At 34.7% G+C, this 12540-nt stretch overlaps 2 protein-coding genes and 1 long non-coding RNA gene across 4 annotated transcripts; 1 reads left to right on the forward strand and 2 right to left on the reverse strand.

Annotated features, from left to right (window-relative positions):
• Positions 1 to 48: 48 nt before the first annotated feature.
• LOC309485140 lies at positions 49 to 2081 on the reverse strand. Its single transcript, XR_014201074.1, has 3 exons — positions 1907 to 2081; positions 693 to 824; positions 49 to 516 (listed from the first exon to the last, which is right to left on the reverse strand). It is a non-coding gene; the product is annotated as an uncharacterized lncRNA (long non-coding RNA).
• A 225-nt stretch (positions 2082 to 2306) lies between these two features.
• Positions 2307 to 9616, reverse strand: cd37 (CD37 molecule). The gene is made up of 9 exons (XM_082151791.1): positions 9461 to 9616; positions 8698 to 8765; positions 8450 to 8513; positions 8220 to 8347; positions 7904 to 7978; positions 7597 to 7695; positions 4784 to 4954; positions 4612 to 4695; positions 2307 to 3049 (listed from the first exon to the last, which is right to left on the reverse strand). The coding sequence occupies exons 2-9, from the start codon at positions 8761 to 8763 to the stop codon at positions 2978 to 2980; spliced, it is 759 nt and encodes a 252-aa protein (XP_082007917.1). The 5' UTR covers positions 8764 to 8765; positions 9461 to 9616; the 3' UTR covers positions 2307 to 2977.
• A 940-nt stretch (positions 9617 to 10556) lies between these two features.
• gall (galanin-like) lies at positions 10557 to 12046 on the forward strand. 2 transcript variants are annotated; one of them, XM_082151042.1, is made up of 6 exons: positions 10557 to 10661; positions 10962 to 11045; positions 11131 to 11185; positions 11294 to 11383; positions 11616 to 11669; positions 11766 to 12046. In XM_082151042.1, the coding sequence occupies exons 2-6, from the start codon at positions 10962 to 10964 to the stop codon at positions 11822 to 11824; spliced, it is 342 nt and encodes a 113-aa protein (XP_082007168.1). In that variant the 5' UTR covers positions 10557 to 10661; the 3' UTR covers positions 11825 to 12046. The 2 variants fall into 2 exon arrangements, with proteins under 2 accessions (XP_082007168.1, XP_082007167.1); XM_082151041.1 differs by having other exon boundaries at positions 10571 to 11045.
• The last annotated feature ends 494 nt before the right edge of the window (positions 12047 to 12540 follow it).

A 12540-nucleotide genomic window follows, 5' to 3' on the forward strand; every position in this document is an offset into this window, starting at 1 on the left:
AAGGAAAAAAAAAAAGAGTAAGAAAAATATTTTTTGCAGTGCTAGGACAAAAAAATGTGTTAAGAAATTGCTTTTTGGTTTTGCATGGTGTTTTTGTGTCTGCAGTTTTGTGTTGTTTGGGCTGAGAAGTCATTTTTTATGCATCATGTGTGAATGCTGAGTGAGCTGTTCTGTTCAACTTGTTCTTTTCAAATCTCTGACAATACACAACAAGATTAAATGTTTCATAAAACACAAAGAGTCATCTTTTTTACCCCGCTGGTCAGAATTTATTTCTTTATAATATATCTAATGACATATATATACTAAATATTATATTAAAGACCATTAATATATGCTAGCTGTATGTTTTGAGCATTTTAAGTAGCATAAGATAATCACAGACCAAATTGTAAAATATATATGCTGATAGAGCAGATCAGTTGCAGAGGTCTGTTGTGCAGCAGCTTATCTCCACCTGAGGAGGCACATCTGCAACACACTCCGTAGCTTTGGCACATCTGCGCACCTCACCGTCTACAAAAAGAAATACACACAATAGCTTTCACAAAAGGCTTGGGTTGAAAATAGTAGACTTCATCAGTTTATCATTAAGAGCCCCCTGTATCTCAGGTTTAAACATGAACTGTAATCTGCAGTACTGGCACTATCCTATGTTTTATGTTCTGAGAAAATGAATATGGTCAACTCACAGGCTGGAGCGTGCATTTTGATCTTAATGCAGGAATCGAGACCACTGGTGCATTCTATCTCCTTTATCTCATCACAGTCGGGATTCGTTTTGTCGATCTTGTCGCAGTGGTTGCATCTCAGTGCCTGTGCAACTAATAGGATCACAATTTTGAAATGTATCTTTGTTATCATTGTGATGGGAAAAAGGTTAAGAAAAGCTTCTGTTGTGTGCTGAATTCATTGCAAAAAAACGAAACAAAAAACGGCTAAGCCAAAAATAGCTAAATATTTAGTAACCTTTTAGTCGTCTTAACCATTTTGATCACAAATCACTGGTCAGGAAATGAGCAAGAATTGTACAAATACTGTAGATAAAGTAACTTAGAATATCCTTCCCTAATTTGCAGACAGCTTTTTACTGGAAGACGAGTCAGTGTTGTTCCACTCTCTGTTAATGGCTTCAAACAGTTCAGTTGTTGAAAAATGTCTCCCAGTTCCAAATCTGGACTCTGAACAGGACAAAAAATGAGCCTGATGGACTTGTTCTCAAGCTCCCGGTTGTCTTTGCAGTGTGGACAGGAGTATTGTCTTAAAATAACATCTGATCCTCATTGAAACTACTTTTTCATAGGAAGCAAGCCATCATGCAATATTTTCATGAACTCCAAAGCATTAAATGCCTTTTCACAGTTAAGTAGCTCACCAATACCAGCAGCTTAAAAGGCTCCTCACATAATAACACCTCTCCCTCCATGCTTCACTTGGGTATGCATTAATTATTATACTTCTCACCAGATTTTCGAAGACACCGTTCTGGAGCATCACCATGCAACTCGTGTTTCATTGTGATTTATCACTCCACACTAAATTCCCATATTCTGCTAAAAACTTCATTCTGTCTTTGATGTTTTGAGACCGCAATGGCTTTTTAAGTAATGCATTTGCTTAAATTTTGCTTATTTCCTGACCAATAATTTTTTATTAAGACGATTAAGAGCGTAGTGTTTAGCCACTTTATGGAAATCATATAAATATACGTGTGTGTGTGTGTGTGTGTGTGTAAGAATGTCTATATGTAAATGATGTTCTATCTAAATTACATACATTTAAAATATGTACATGTATTTTAACATATATATTTTAATATTACCGGTTACCTAATATTATAAAAAAGCACAACCAGTTTACTGTAATTGAGAAATCCAGAGAACAATGATCTGAAAAATGCACTCACCACAGAGGGCACCTAAAATCATGATCAGAACCAATGTGTGGGATCCCATCTTTCTTTCTTTATTAAACTGGCATAAATGAATGATAAATAGTTATTAAATACAAAAACATAAATAAATGTAAAATCAATATATTTATTTATGCATTAAGACTAAAATGACTGTAATATCTGATAAAATATCTTTCTTACCTTCTTAGTCTGTATAGTGTTGCTCAAGAATGAATCAAGGAGATGAATACAGCATGTATATATATATGTGACACCTGATAACAAGTGTCCTCCTCCCTGCCCTAACAATAACTTGCTATGGGGTATAACATGTCCTATGTACCATTTAGATCCTCAGTTTAAATAAACACATAAATGCAGTCGTTATGACAATAAATGAAAATCAACTGTATAGTATAATAGAATGTTTTATTTCTTTTAGCAACAGCAGTTTTATTACAATTACCCTGTGTATTTGGATATTTAATTTACTTACATTTAAATATAGGCTTTTTAAAATATATATTTAAAAATGGATTATTATGTAATACTGATTGTCATCTTACATAAAAAACAGCATATAATTAAGAACGATTTGAGTTTTAAGATATGAAAGACATGAATAATGAGAACAGTATCTCACACATTGCCTCAGTATTGAGGTCATTTGCTTTGTGTGCACAACAATAGTGAAATATAACACTGTCACACCCTAATGTTCCATGTCCTTTCTTACCCAATGGCTAAACTGAACAAATGAGAAAATTCAAAGTCACATGCACAAATTCTGAGAATCAAACAAAAGTTTATATCATTTAAAAATTATAAGAACAGGTTCAAATTAATTTGACTTTTCATAAACAAACAAAAAAATAAACAAAAAAATAAAATAACACATCTGAATAACAAGGAAAATCAACAATTAACTGTCTTACAGGATTTAAAAAAAAAATCTGTATAAAACAATCAAATACCGTACAGAAAAATAATAATCTCATTTAAAAAGACATCAACAAAACATCAAATTTATGAATGAGAGAAAATGAATACTTGACGTTTTCCCCCTCACTGATCCTGGTCATCTTATTTTAAAACTATGTTGTAATCCACAGAATCCTGTTTATACAGAGACATCGAAAGGACCATACCACATATCTGCAAAAAAGAAAGAAAGATATTTTTCATTAATGAACCATCCATGGTTCAACCATTCAGTTAACCATTAATCATTTAGGCCTGATATCTAACAATAGCAATGCCCTCAATTATTGATTTCGGTCAAACATTGCAGATTCAAATGCTCGGAGTCTGGGATCAAGGATGCATGAATCTTAAAACCATACACTAGGCTACTATTATAACAACACAAACAACATATACCTTGCCAGTATTCCACAGTGAAATCTCTGTGAGGGAAGATACAATTAAAAGTAACCACTGAGACCTTTGTACAATCATATTCTGTTACTCTGAGCTCACAAAACAAAGTTACAAAGTCACACAAAACAAAGTCACTGAGCTCACATAACCAAAGTCAATCCTGTTAATTAGTTGCTATGTCATTTCCACACCAAGTAGTATCATGCATTAGCTATAACAAAACCTATTACACAGCACTCTAGAATGCTCGCAGCATTCAGTGGCAAGAAATTTCTTAATATACACCATCGTCCATAGCAGCTCCGCTCATCCGGGTAACTCATATTAAGGTGCGATCACAGTCATGTCAACAGGAATCCATTTTCATGCAGGGCAAAAGTTTTCCTGAGAAGTTCTGTTGTTCATATGAATGCGCCGCATTGAATGCAATTCGGTGTGAGCTGTGTTTCATACATTGAGAACACACAATGGATATTTTTTACCCATGAAATTCCACTAATTTGATCACTCTCTCTGTTTGTTTCAAACAAATGCAACTAACGCAATCTTGAGACGTAACAGTTAGGAACTTCATTTTAAAATAACTGTATAATTCATTGCAGTGTTCGTCTTACTGCTAGGCCAACTGAGTTCCACATTGTAGTGTACTTTTTTCCCATAATGAAAGATTTAAGATTATATACAGGTATAAAATAATTTTTAATCAATATTTCATCTCCATGCATTTTATATTTGCGAGGAGCTGTGTAATAAGTGTTATAATGTTTACTCAATATTTCGTTATTGCAAAATAAACCCATTAAGGCTGGAATACACTGTTGTATTCAGAACGACTTGAAAGTTTGGTAGTGTCTGGTAATCTGGCTTCATATGATGCTCGTCGTTTAGTGTATGAAATCCAGTTTTTCTCTGTAACCATTTACAAAGTTGGCATGTGTATGATGCCTATTGTTTTAAAATTGGTGCAGTGTATTCCAGCCTTTATGGGTGATACAAGTGCCGACTGTACATTATTCCTCCATGCAAAAATGAAGCACTCAACCACATCACACTAGTCACAAACAGAGACCTGGAGAGCTGAACATGGCTGCCATGTGACTTTCTAGGGCAGCAACGGTGTGTGCGATTAAGACAACAGTAAGATACGAGGCAAATCCACTGTAGACACTATGAGACAAATGGCCAGAGGTGGTAATTAAAACATTCAGCAATTACACCATCAATTCCTTCCATTACACTTAATTTATTCTCATTAACACTAAGTTTGGACAGTGAAAGCTTGTACTTATTTGCATTATCTGAATTGGGTTTAATGTGTTTGGTGACAGCTTGTTTACCTCCACCAGACAAATGGCCAAAATAACCCCCAAAATTAAGAGGAGATTTTCGTTCAGCCATTTCGTAATATGTTCACTGCAACCCTATGAGAGAGAGAAAAGAGGTACAACTCAATTCATTTTGTTGGAACACAATTTTTAAAATGATTACAGGGCAGAACTGAAACCGTACCTGTTTATAAATCCTGCATGTGTGGTTTGAAATGGAAACATCTGAGAGACATGGGTGACATAATTTTGAAGGTTCGGAATACGTCGAATTGACAGTGGCATTGCCTGTGTCGAAGCAGGAGCAAGGTAAATGTTCCCAGTCTTCTTTCCCCTTCCAACCACAGCATTTTTTCTGCAAAGATAATAATGGAGGTGATATTTTGTTTCAAACTTCCCAATGTAATTGTCAAAGTTTGCTTTCAAGTTCTACTGATATCATGGCATATACTAGGCATGTAGCACGCTTTATGCATTATGTACACGTGGCATGTATTATGCTGATAATTTTATCTAGAGCTTTACTTTAGAAGTATTGCATCTTCATGAAAGCTACTTTTGTAATCAAACATCTTCTCTTAAAATGTTTTAAGCTGAATGGAATGTCCTATTATCCAAAACTGGGCCGAAACTGTCCGGATCCCTGCATATACACTGGGAAAAAATATTTTTGCTGCTTGTTCAATTAATTAAAATGAGCTAAAGCAAAACAATTGCTTGATTTCATTTTGTTTAGCCCACTTACATGTAAAATCAATTTGTGTACGTGCATAATCTTTGTCGCATTAATAATAATAATACATTTTATTTGTAAAGCACTTTACATCAATTCAATGACCTCAAAGTGCTTTAAAGTGCAATGACCTCAAAGTGCATTAAAGGGTTAGTTTACCCAAAAATGAAAATGTTGTCATTAATTACTCACCCTCATGTCGTTCCAAACCCGTAAGACATTTGTTCATATTCGAAACACAAATGAAGATCTCTTTAATTAAATCTGAAAGCTTTCTGTCCCTCCGCTACAGTAGGCCCATTTTCAAGCCCCAGAAATGTAAAGTAAGTCATGATTCCAGTCATTTAACCTCAATTTTATGAAGGGACGCGAGTGCTTTATTTGCGCAAACAAAACATAATTTAACACTTTATTTAGAAAATATTAATCTCAAACGCGTGTTCAACACGTGTCAACACAACACGCGTCAACACAACACGCGTGCGCGTTTACGAGAGCACCACGACGCATGCGTATCATGTTGACGCGTTTTTTTTTTGCGCAAACAAAGCACTGACATGGCTTCATAAAATTTAAGTTAAACCATACACTGTAAAAAAAATAGGGTTAAACCACTGGAGTTACATGGATTACTTGAATGATGTATTTACTACCTTTGTGAGGCTTAAAAATGGTAGTTTACTTTGATAATACACTACATTTCTGGGCCTTGAGAGAGGTAGTTGTGTAGGCTGTCAATGGAAGGACAGAAATCTCTTAGATTTCATTAAAATTATCTTTATTTGTGTTCCGAAGTTGAACGAAAGTCTTACGGGTTTGGAACGACATGAGGGTGAGTAATTAATGATAGAATGAGGGTGAACTAACCCTTTAACTGAAACTGCATGGGTTGATCTTTAGTTCCCAGCATGCTTTGCATATGACTGGATTGGGAGAGTGTTGAAATTAAGTGTTATTTTATGCAGTTTTGTAAAGACAAAGATTTGTTCATGTTTAATGTTCCTGTTATGTTGGATATTTAAAAGAGTTTCTGGAGTTGGAAGGTTTTGGTTACCATTGTGCTGAAGAGTAAAGCTTGTGAATAGGCCTAAAATGTCTGAGCCCGTATTCATAAAACTCTTAATTTAGCTTAAAAACTTTAACGTAGGAGTCTTAGCTTAAGAGCAATTTGGGACCGAGCTGAGAGCAACTCTGAGTAAGGAAAAGACAAAAACTTTCATCTTAGTAAGGAGGCGGGGTTGACCCCGTTGCTATGTATGACACAATCTTTTGACGACTGTGATTGGTTGGTTGTCCAAGAAGAAAAAAAAAAGTGCTTTTAAGTATAGGGTCTATTCTAAGCCTTCACTTTGAAATTACATGCGTAATTTTTCCTATTTGACCGTTCTCTCTCACACACACACACTCACACACACATTATATATGTGTATATAAATCCTTTTTATTTTTATTTACCATGCTGTTAATTTCCTATAAGGTATTTGCTTGGCTTAGAATGATAAAAATTGTTCCACTCTTTCCAATTACACTGATTGCTGGCATGTCTATTTAAGTGGTGGTTAGAATGTTGGTTTTAATGTATCAAATATGGAATTTTCCCAGTTGCCAAATATCGTAATTTCTGGCGCTATGGCATATGCGCTGTATCGGAGATATTAGAGTGTCTCTAATAAGATCTGTCAAAAACATGATCTCTGCATGATCTAATCTATAGCGTCTTATTAACTCACTGTCATCCATTGTCTGCAACACATTTCTTCTCCCTCTTCGTCTTTCTGACATGTTCTCCTCTGCTAAAGAAACTCTTAAGCCTCTTAAAAGTCCTCGTCCGTGCTCCTAACAATTTTGACCTGAAGACCTCTTTTAAGGGTTAAGATGCTTTCTGAAGTACTTTTTTCTTTACTAGGATTTTTTCTTTAATTTTAAGAGTAAACGCCCACATTTCTAAGAATTTTCTTAGAATTTTGTCACTAGGAGCTACTCTTTGCATTAAGATTCTTTATGAATACGGGCCCTGGTGTTTGTTGCTACATTTAGTGCACACAGCTGTGATAATATCAGTTAAGTGACAAACTATAACCGCCTAAAATTAAGATAGCATTTGAAAAAAAGTACTTATTCAGTTTGTTACTTGTATATTACTTAAATCCATGTGTGAAATGTACTTGAAAAATCTGATTGCAAAAAAAAAATTGGGTACATTTTACATCTTGTTTTCTCATATATAGTTTTCTTTTTGTTGTGTACTGTACTGTTTCTCTCACCTCCACCTGAAGATTCTCTTTAAAATCCTTGAGATTGGAGTTATTCCTTCCAAATGACTCTATTAGTTTAAGAGTATGCACCCCTAGTGAACCGAGCATCTGATTAAGGGGGACAAGTTAAAGTTATTTTGGTCATGATTTTATCTTAAGTATTAGCTTCAGACATATAACATTTTAAAAACAGAAATCAATCAAACTGATTAAAAACTTGACACCAAAGAGGATTATTTATAAGTAATGTGCTAGATCTGTATGAAAAGCCCAATGCCAAACTGGGTGGGACTGCAGATCTGCATGCTTGAGTTACCTCAGCCTTCTGAGTGTAGAAAAGAACCCCACCCACTATCTGAGCCGCAAGAAGAACTGTGAGCAGGATGAAATACTGTAGATAAATAAAGGTTATTTTAATACTGTTACAGCTCAGTGGAGCAGATCGACTTACTGCTGCATTACAAACACCAATACCAGGAACATGCACAATTCTCAAGAGGTTGGTGACTAGTACTAGACTCTTAACATTTTAGGGGTTGTCCTAACAAGCGTATGTTAAATGGCGCAAATCTCAAATCCGTCACATCAATGGCATTTGAATCCCATCAAGTTTTGTTTTTCTGAAAACTCACAATTGCCAGCAGGCATCTGACAGTCTTCAGAGAACCCAGACATCCTATGAAGCCTAGTCCCATGGTCACAGAGCCACTGATGATCAGCAAGTAGGAGAAGAGAGAGGTGGACATGTAAGGAGAGGGTACTGTAGAAAAACATGGAACAAATGCTTTAATAGTTTGCAATAGACGAAGAATCCAAATAGCACTGTCTGTGATTTCCATACACAAAAAAATATAAAACTTACTGAAAATGTTGGCCTCAGTAAATTTTACCCATAGTCCCAAAGATAAGAGGAGGGATCCTAAGAGCTAAATGAGAAAACCACAGTTCAACAGCAATCTGACATGTACATTGTATATAATGTAAAAGTTTTGCCTTGTTAATCCAAAAAGGGAACATATATTATACAGTAGGCTATATGACTGCAAGGAAAGTGCTGTTATATTTTTATATTCATTTCATTTCGGGTCTTAGGATTAATATGCAACTTACAAAGAATATCAAGTTGAAGAGAAAGAGGAAGTATTTGGTGAGACTGAGACAGAACTCAGATGCCATATCTGTAAGCACAAAATCAAAAATAAATGAATATTGAAATCATCTACTGAGAACCATTGAAAACAAGAGACAGGATGAGATGCAGAACATATGCACTATGTTCCACTTTTATTGTTCACAGAACTAAGAATCAAGTTGGTTTCACACAGTTCAGTGCTTTTTTCTTTAAGAACATGTGTGTTTTATTTGTTTTCGTATTTGTTTACATGGATTTGCTGCTCAAAAAAAAAGAAAAAAAAAAGCACAAAAACAGAACAGGGTACAGGAAGTGTCTTGTACTCTCGTATTTCCTTGCCTTTGGTAACGAAACCAAAGATATCGTTTTACACAGGCATGCATTAACTATTCAAGCACTAGCTAACACATGGGACAAAAGTGCTTTGTTTGCTGTTATGAACATTTGAGAATATATCCTTCGGGGGTTAGGTAAATTCAGGTTTTTTAGGACTACATCATGTTAGACGGTTCAAACAGCCAGTGATATATTTGTATTTATAATGTTTAAACAACAGAAACTATTATTGTTAACATTTATGCAATAAAATCTCGCTTTTTTTAAGAAAATAGTATCTCAGATAAACGTTTACATAATCACCATCTAATTGGAATTTATCAAAACATTTCAATGATTTGACTGATGTCTTATAATGCTTTAGAATAAATGGTTTCACCAAAGAAATAAAGATGTAAAACTTACCTTAAACAAACTGGGCAAAGTCAGTAAGATTACACGGTGGGAAAAATAAAACGTGGCAGCCTCAAATGAGATCATGTGAAAAAATAATTTTGCATATGTAAAAGGTTTAATTCTGATTCGCTGTATTGCTTGAGAGCTCATGCCTGTAAGCAAAGCATGACTGACTTCTTCAGTAGAAAGCAGGTGTATACAGAACACCCACCATAAATAAAATATCAGCCCTAGTCACAGACTCTTTTACATCCACATATCCCCACTTACTTCTCCGAATTAGCAGCATTTAATTTAAAATATGTAAATGATTTGTCATGCTGTGACATTTTGTGATGTTTTCATGTTTTACACAGTCTGCAATATTTAGAAATTGAGTTGACATTTAGAAAAAAGCAACAATAAATTAAGTTTCATTTGTTTTCATCTAACTATTCCCACATGCATTGGGATTTCAGTTGCTGCCTAAGATTTCCAGACATCGATTTCTGAGAGGGGACGAAAGAAGTGACCTCAGAGCATACCTGCTCTTAACAGTAGACGAGTGCATGAAAATAAAACACAGGGGCAGAGATCGAGGTTAATTCATCTGAGGTCACTGTAATGCCTCCGAGGACACTGAAATTTCAGCTCTCATTCCCTGTTTCAACAAGCTTCCTCATCGGCCTGTTCCCCCTCCTAAATACAGCTTTAGCACAATTAGTGGTAGATAATTAGGTGGAATGTTTTAGGGCTTCCCTGTTAATGGATAGAACGGGACAGAAGGTGCTGTAATTATATCGAGGGCAAAGTGCTGTTATTAAATGGAGGAAAGCATCATGGATTGAAATGGATTTCAATATTACCTCATGTGATCAGATACACAAGATAGATAGGTAGATTGCACCATTCCTTCTCTCTCCCTCCTGTACTGTATAACCTTGCTAACAGTCTGATTAATTCTGTCTCATCATTCTCTGTCCTTCCTCCCTCTCCCGTCTCTGTAAACAGCACCAGTAATTATGAGAACTAATAGAATCGTACTAATAGTTTCATTATGTTAATATGCTGTATGCTGCTGGGTGTATAAAAGACAGACTGTCCCTCATTCAGACACAAACCTGCAGCAACCCTGTTATTTGAAGGTTATACAGGCTGTCTCATTTCCCACCCCTGGAATTCTGTTTTTTATTTATTTATTAATATTAAACAGCAACTGTTCTCTTAGAAGGTAAGGATTATTTGTGTTGTGCGTGTTCGTGCTTTAACCACTGTACTGTTTTCAGGATTGTGTCTTAAATGTTCCTCATAGAATAAGGTAAAGTAAAACGTTGTAAAGAAAATCTTCATTTTTATTTAAACATTTATAAAACATCACCTGGGTAAAAAGTAAGCTCAGTCAGTCTTGCTATTACACATTGGTGAACAACTAACCCTAACTGCATACAACAGCAATAATTTTTTTTCAAATAACATGTTTTTGTTTTACAATGCTTGGATGTACATGTTACATGCACTGTTTTTTATTCAGATGCAGACGAATTGTGCTCTACTCTGTATCTCACTCTGTGTATTGACTGCACATCTCTCAAGGATCCATGGCATGACCCTCACGGTACATCTCCTATTACCTCTTCTCTAGCTGAACTAGATGATTGTTTTTTCATCGTCTCTTTTATGGGTCTCTGTTAATCCCACAGAATCCAGAGAAAAAAGGCTGGACTCTACACAGTGCTGGGTACCTACTAGGACCTTGTAGGTGCATTGCATTCAAACAATTTGACAGAGCTTTGTTCAAATGTGTATTTTGACTACATTTAATATTGGTTTTATTGCAATAATTTTGTGGTTCTCCTCTTGCAGATGCTCACAGAAGTCTTAATGTAAGACACAGAGCTATGGGCAAAAAAGACATGTGGGACGAGAGTTCAAGCGTGCCAACATCTTCATACAGTCAGTCCTTAAAGCATTTATTATTTGTATTATTAATAGACAACCTTAAAGTGACTAGTGATATTAAGGAATAATCTGAAATATTATTACTTTCCTATTTATTTTCCATCCTGTTCCATTCTTAAATGTTATTCTTCTTTGTAAAATAATATTTTTTCTGAAGTTTTAGTTTTTTCTAAAGTAGTCCAATTTTTTCCTATGATCCTTTTTCCTATTTTCCTATGATCCATAGATGATTCTTATCTTCACTCACTGCTGGGTCATCTTGCATATCTGCGATTAAAAGGTGAATCACATAATAGTTTAATTGATTTGTTTCCTTTCAGTAGTAACTGAAAGAAATCTGATTCTAGGCAAGTAATGTACTATTTTTCTTTTTCAGAAATGGGAACGACTGAAGATTTTAGTGGCTCTTTAATGAATGGCCATATGAAGCAATAACAGAAATATCCCTGTTTAACTGTTTTTCAACAGTTGCCCTCTAATAATGTTTTGCGTTTCATCCTTTTTATTATTATTTATTATGTATTAACAACTATTTAAAATTGGTAAAATGCATAGGATTAATAGGCTAACCCATGAATCTGATTTGGCTCATCTCACCACTTTAAACAGAACCATTGTTGGTGCATAATTTCCTGCTTCAGAGTTCAAATAAAGCAATTCATGACAAATGTTTTAAAAAGCTCTTTATGTTTATTTCATATAAAAAGTAAATTGAGGTAGCTAATCTGGGAGCAGCAATTCACTGTAAAAAGAAAAAGAAAAAGAAAAAAAAGCTGCTGCCTTAAATTTTTAAGTACAATCACCTTGGATGTTTAAGTCATTTCAACTTAAATGGCATTAAACTGACTTAAAAATGAGTTGAATATTGAATAACTTATTAAATTTTTTTGAAAATTGCTTAACCTATTTTGATAAGCAATGAGCAATGTAATAACATTTCATAACTTATTGATCATATCATTTTTACAGTGTTGTGTTGGTGAATAAGAGGTGAAAACTATAATGAAACCTGTTGATTTCACCATTTAAACAAATAGCAAACTAGCTCGCTGATTCCAATAAGCATTTTATGACTTAACACAGAGAAAGAATAATAATAATAAAAAAATTGGTAACACTTTATTTTACGGTGTCCTTGTTACATTATGTTA

The sequence above is a fragment of the Leuciscus leuciscus genome, assembly GCF_965113295.1.
Source record: "Leuciscus leuciscus genome assembly, chromosome: 21".
Classification (NCBI taxonomy): domain Eukaryota; kingdom Metazoa; phylum Chordata; class Actinopteri; order Cypriniformes; family Leuciscidae; genus Leuciscus; species Leuciscus leuciscus.

What these genes read in the sequence shown, in the direction of transcription:
- cd37 (XM_082151791.1), bottom strand. Translation starts at nt 8,763, where the DNA reads ATGGCATCTGAGTTCTGTCTCAGTCTCACCAAATACTTCCTCTTTCTC. An exon ending in TACTGAGGCCAACATTTTCA is followed by an intron (nt 8,348 to 8,449) that starts GTAAGTTTTATA and finishes GTTTTTCTACAG; the next exon opens with TACCCTCTCCTTACATGTCC. An exon ending in TCAGATGCCTGCTGGCAATT is followed by an intron (nt 7,979 to 8,219) that starts GTGAGTTTTCAG and finishes ATTTATCTACAG; the next exon opens with TATTTCATCCTGCTCACAGT.
- gall (XM_082151041.1), top strand. Translation starts at nt 10,905, where the DNA reads ATGTTTTTGTTTTACAATGCTTGGATGTACATGTTACATGCACTGTTT. An exon ending in TCCATGGCATGACCCTCACG is followed by an intron (nt 11,046 to 11,130) that starts GTACATCTCCTA and finishes TTAATCCCACAG; the next exon opens with AATCCAGAGAAAAAAGGCTG. An exon ending in CGTGCCAACATCTTCATACA is followed by an intron (nt 11,384 to 11,615) that starts GTCAGTCCTTAA and finishes TATGATCCATAG; the next exon opens with ATGATTCTTATCTTCACTCA.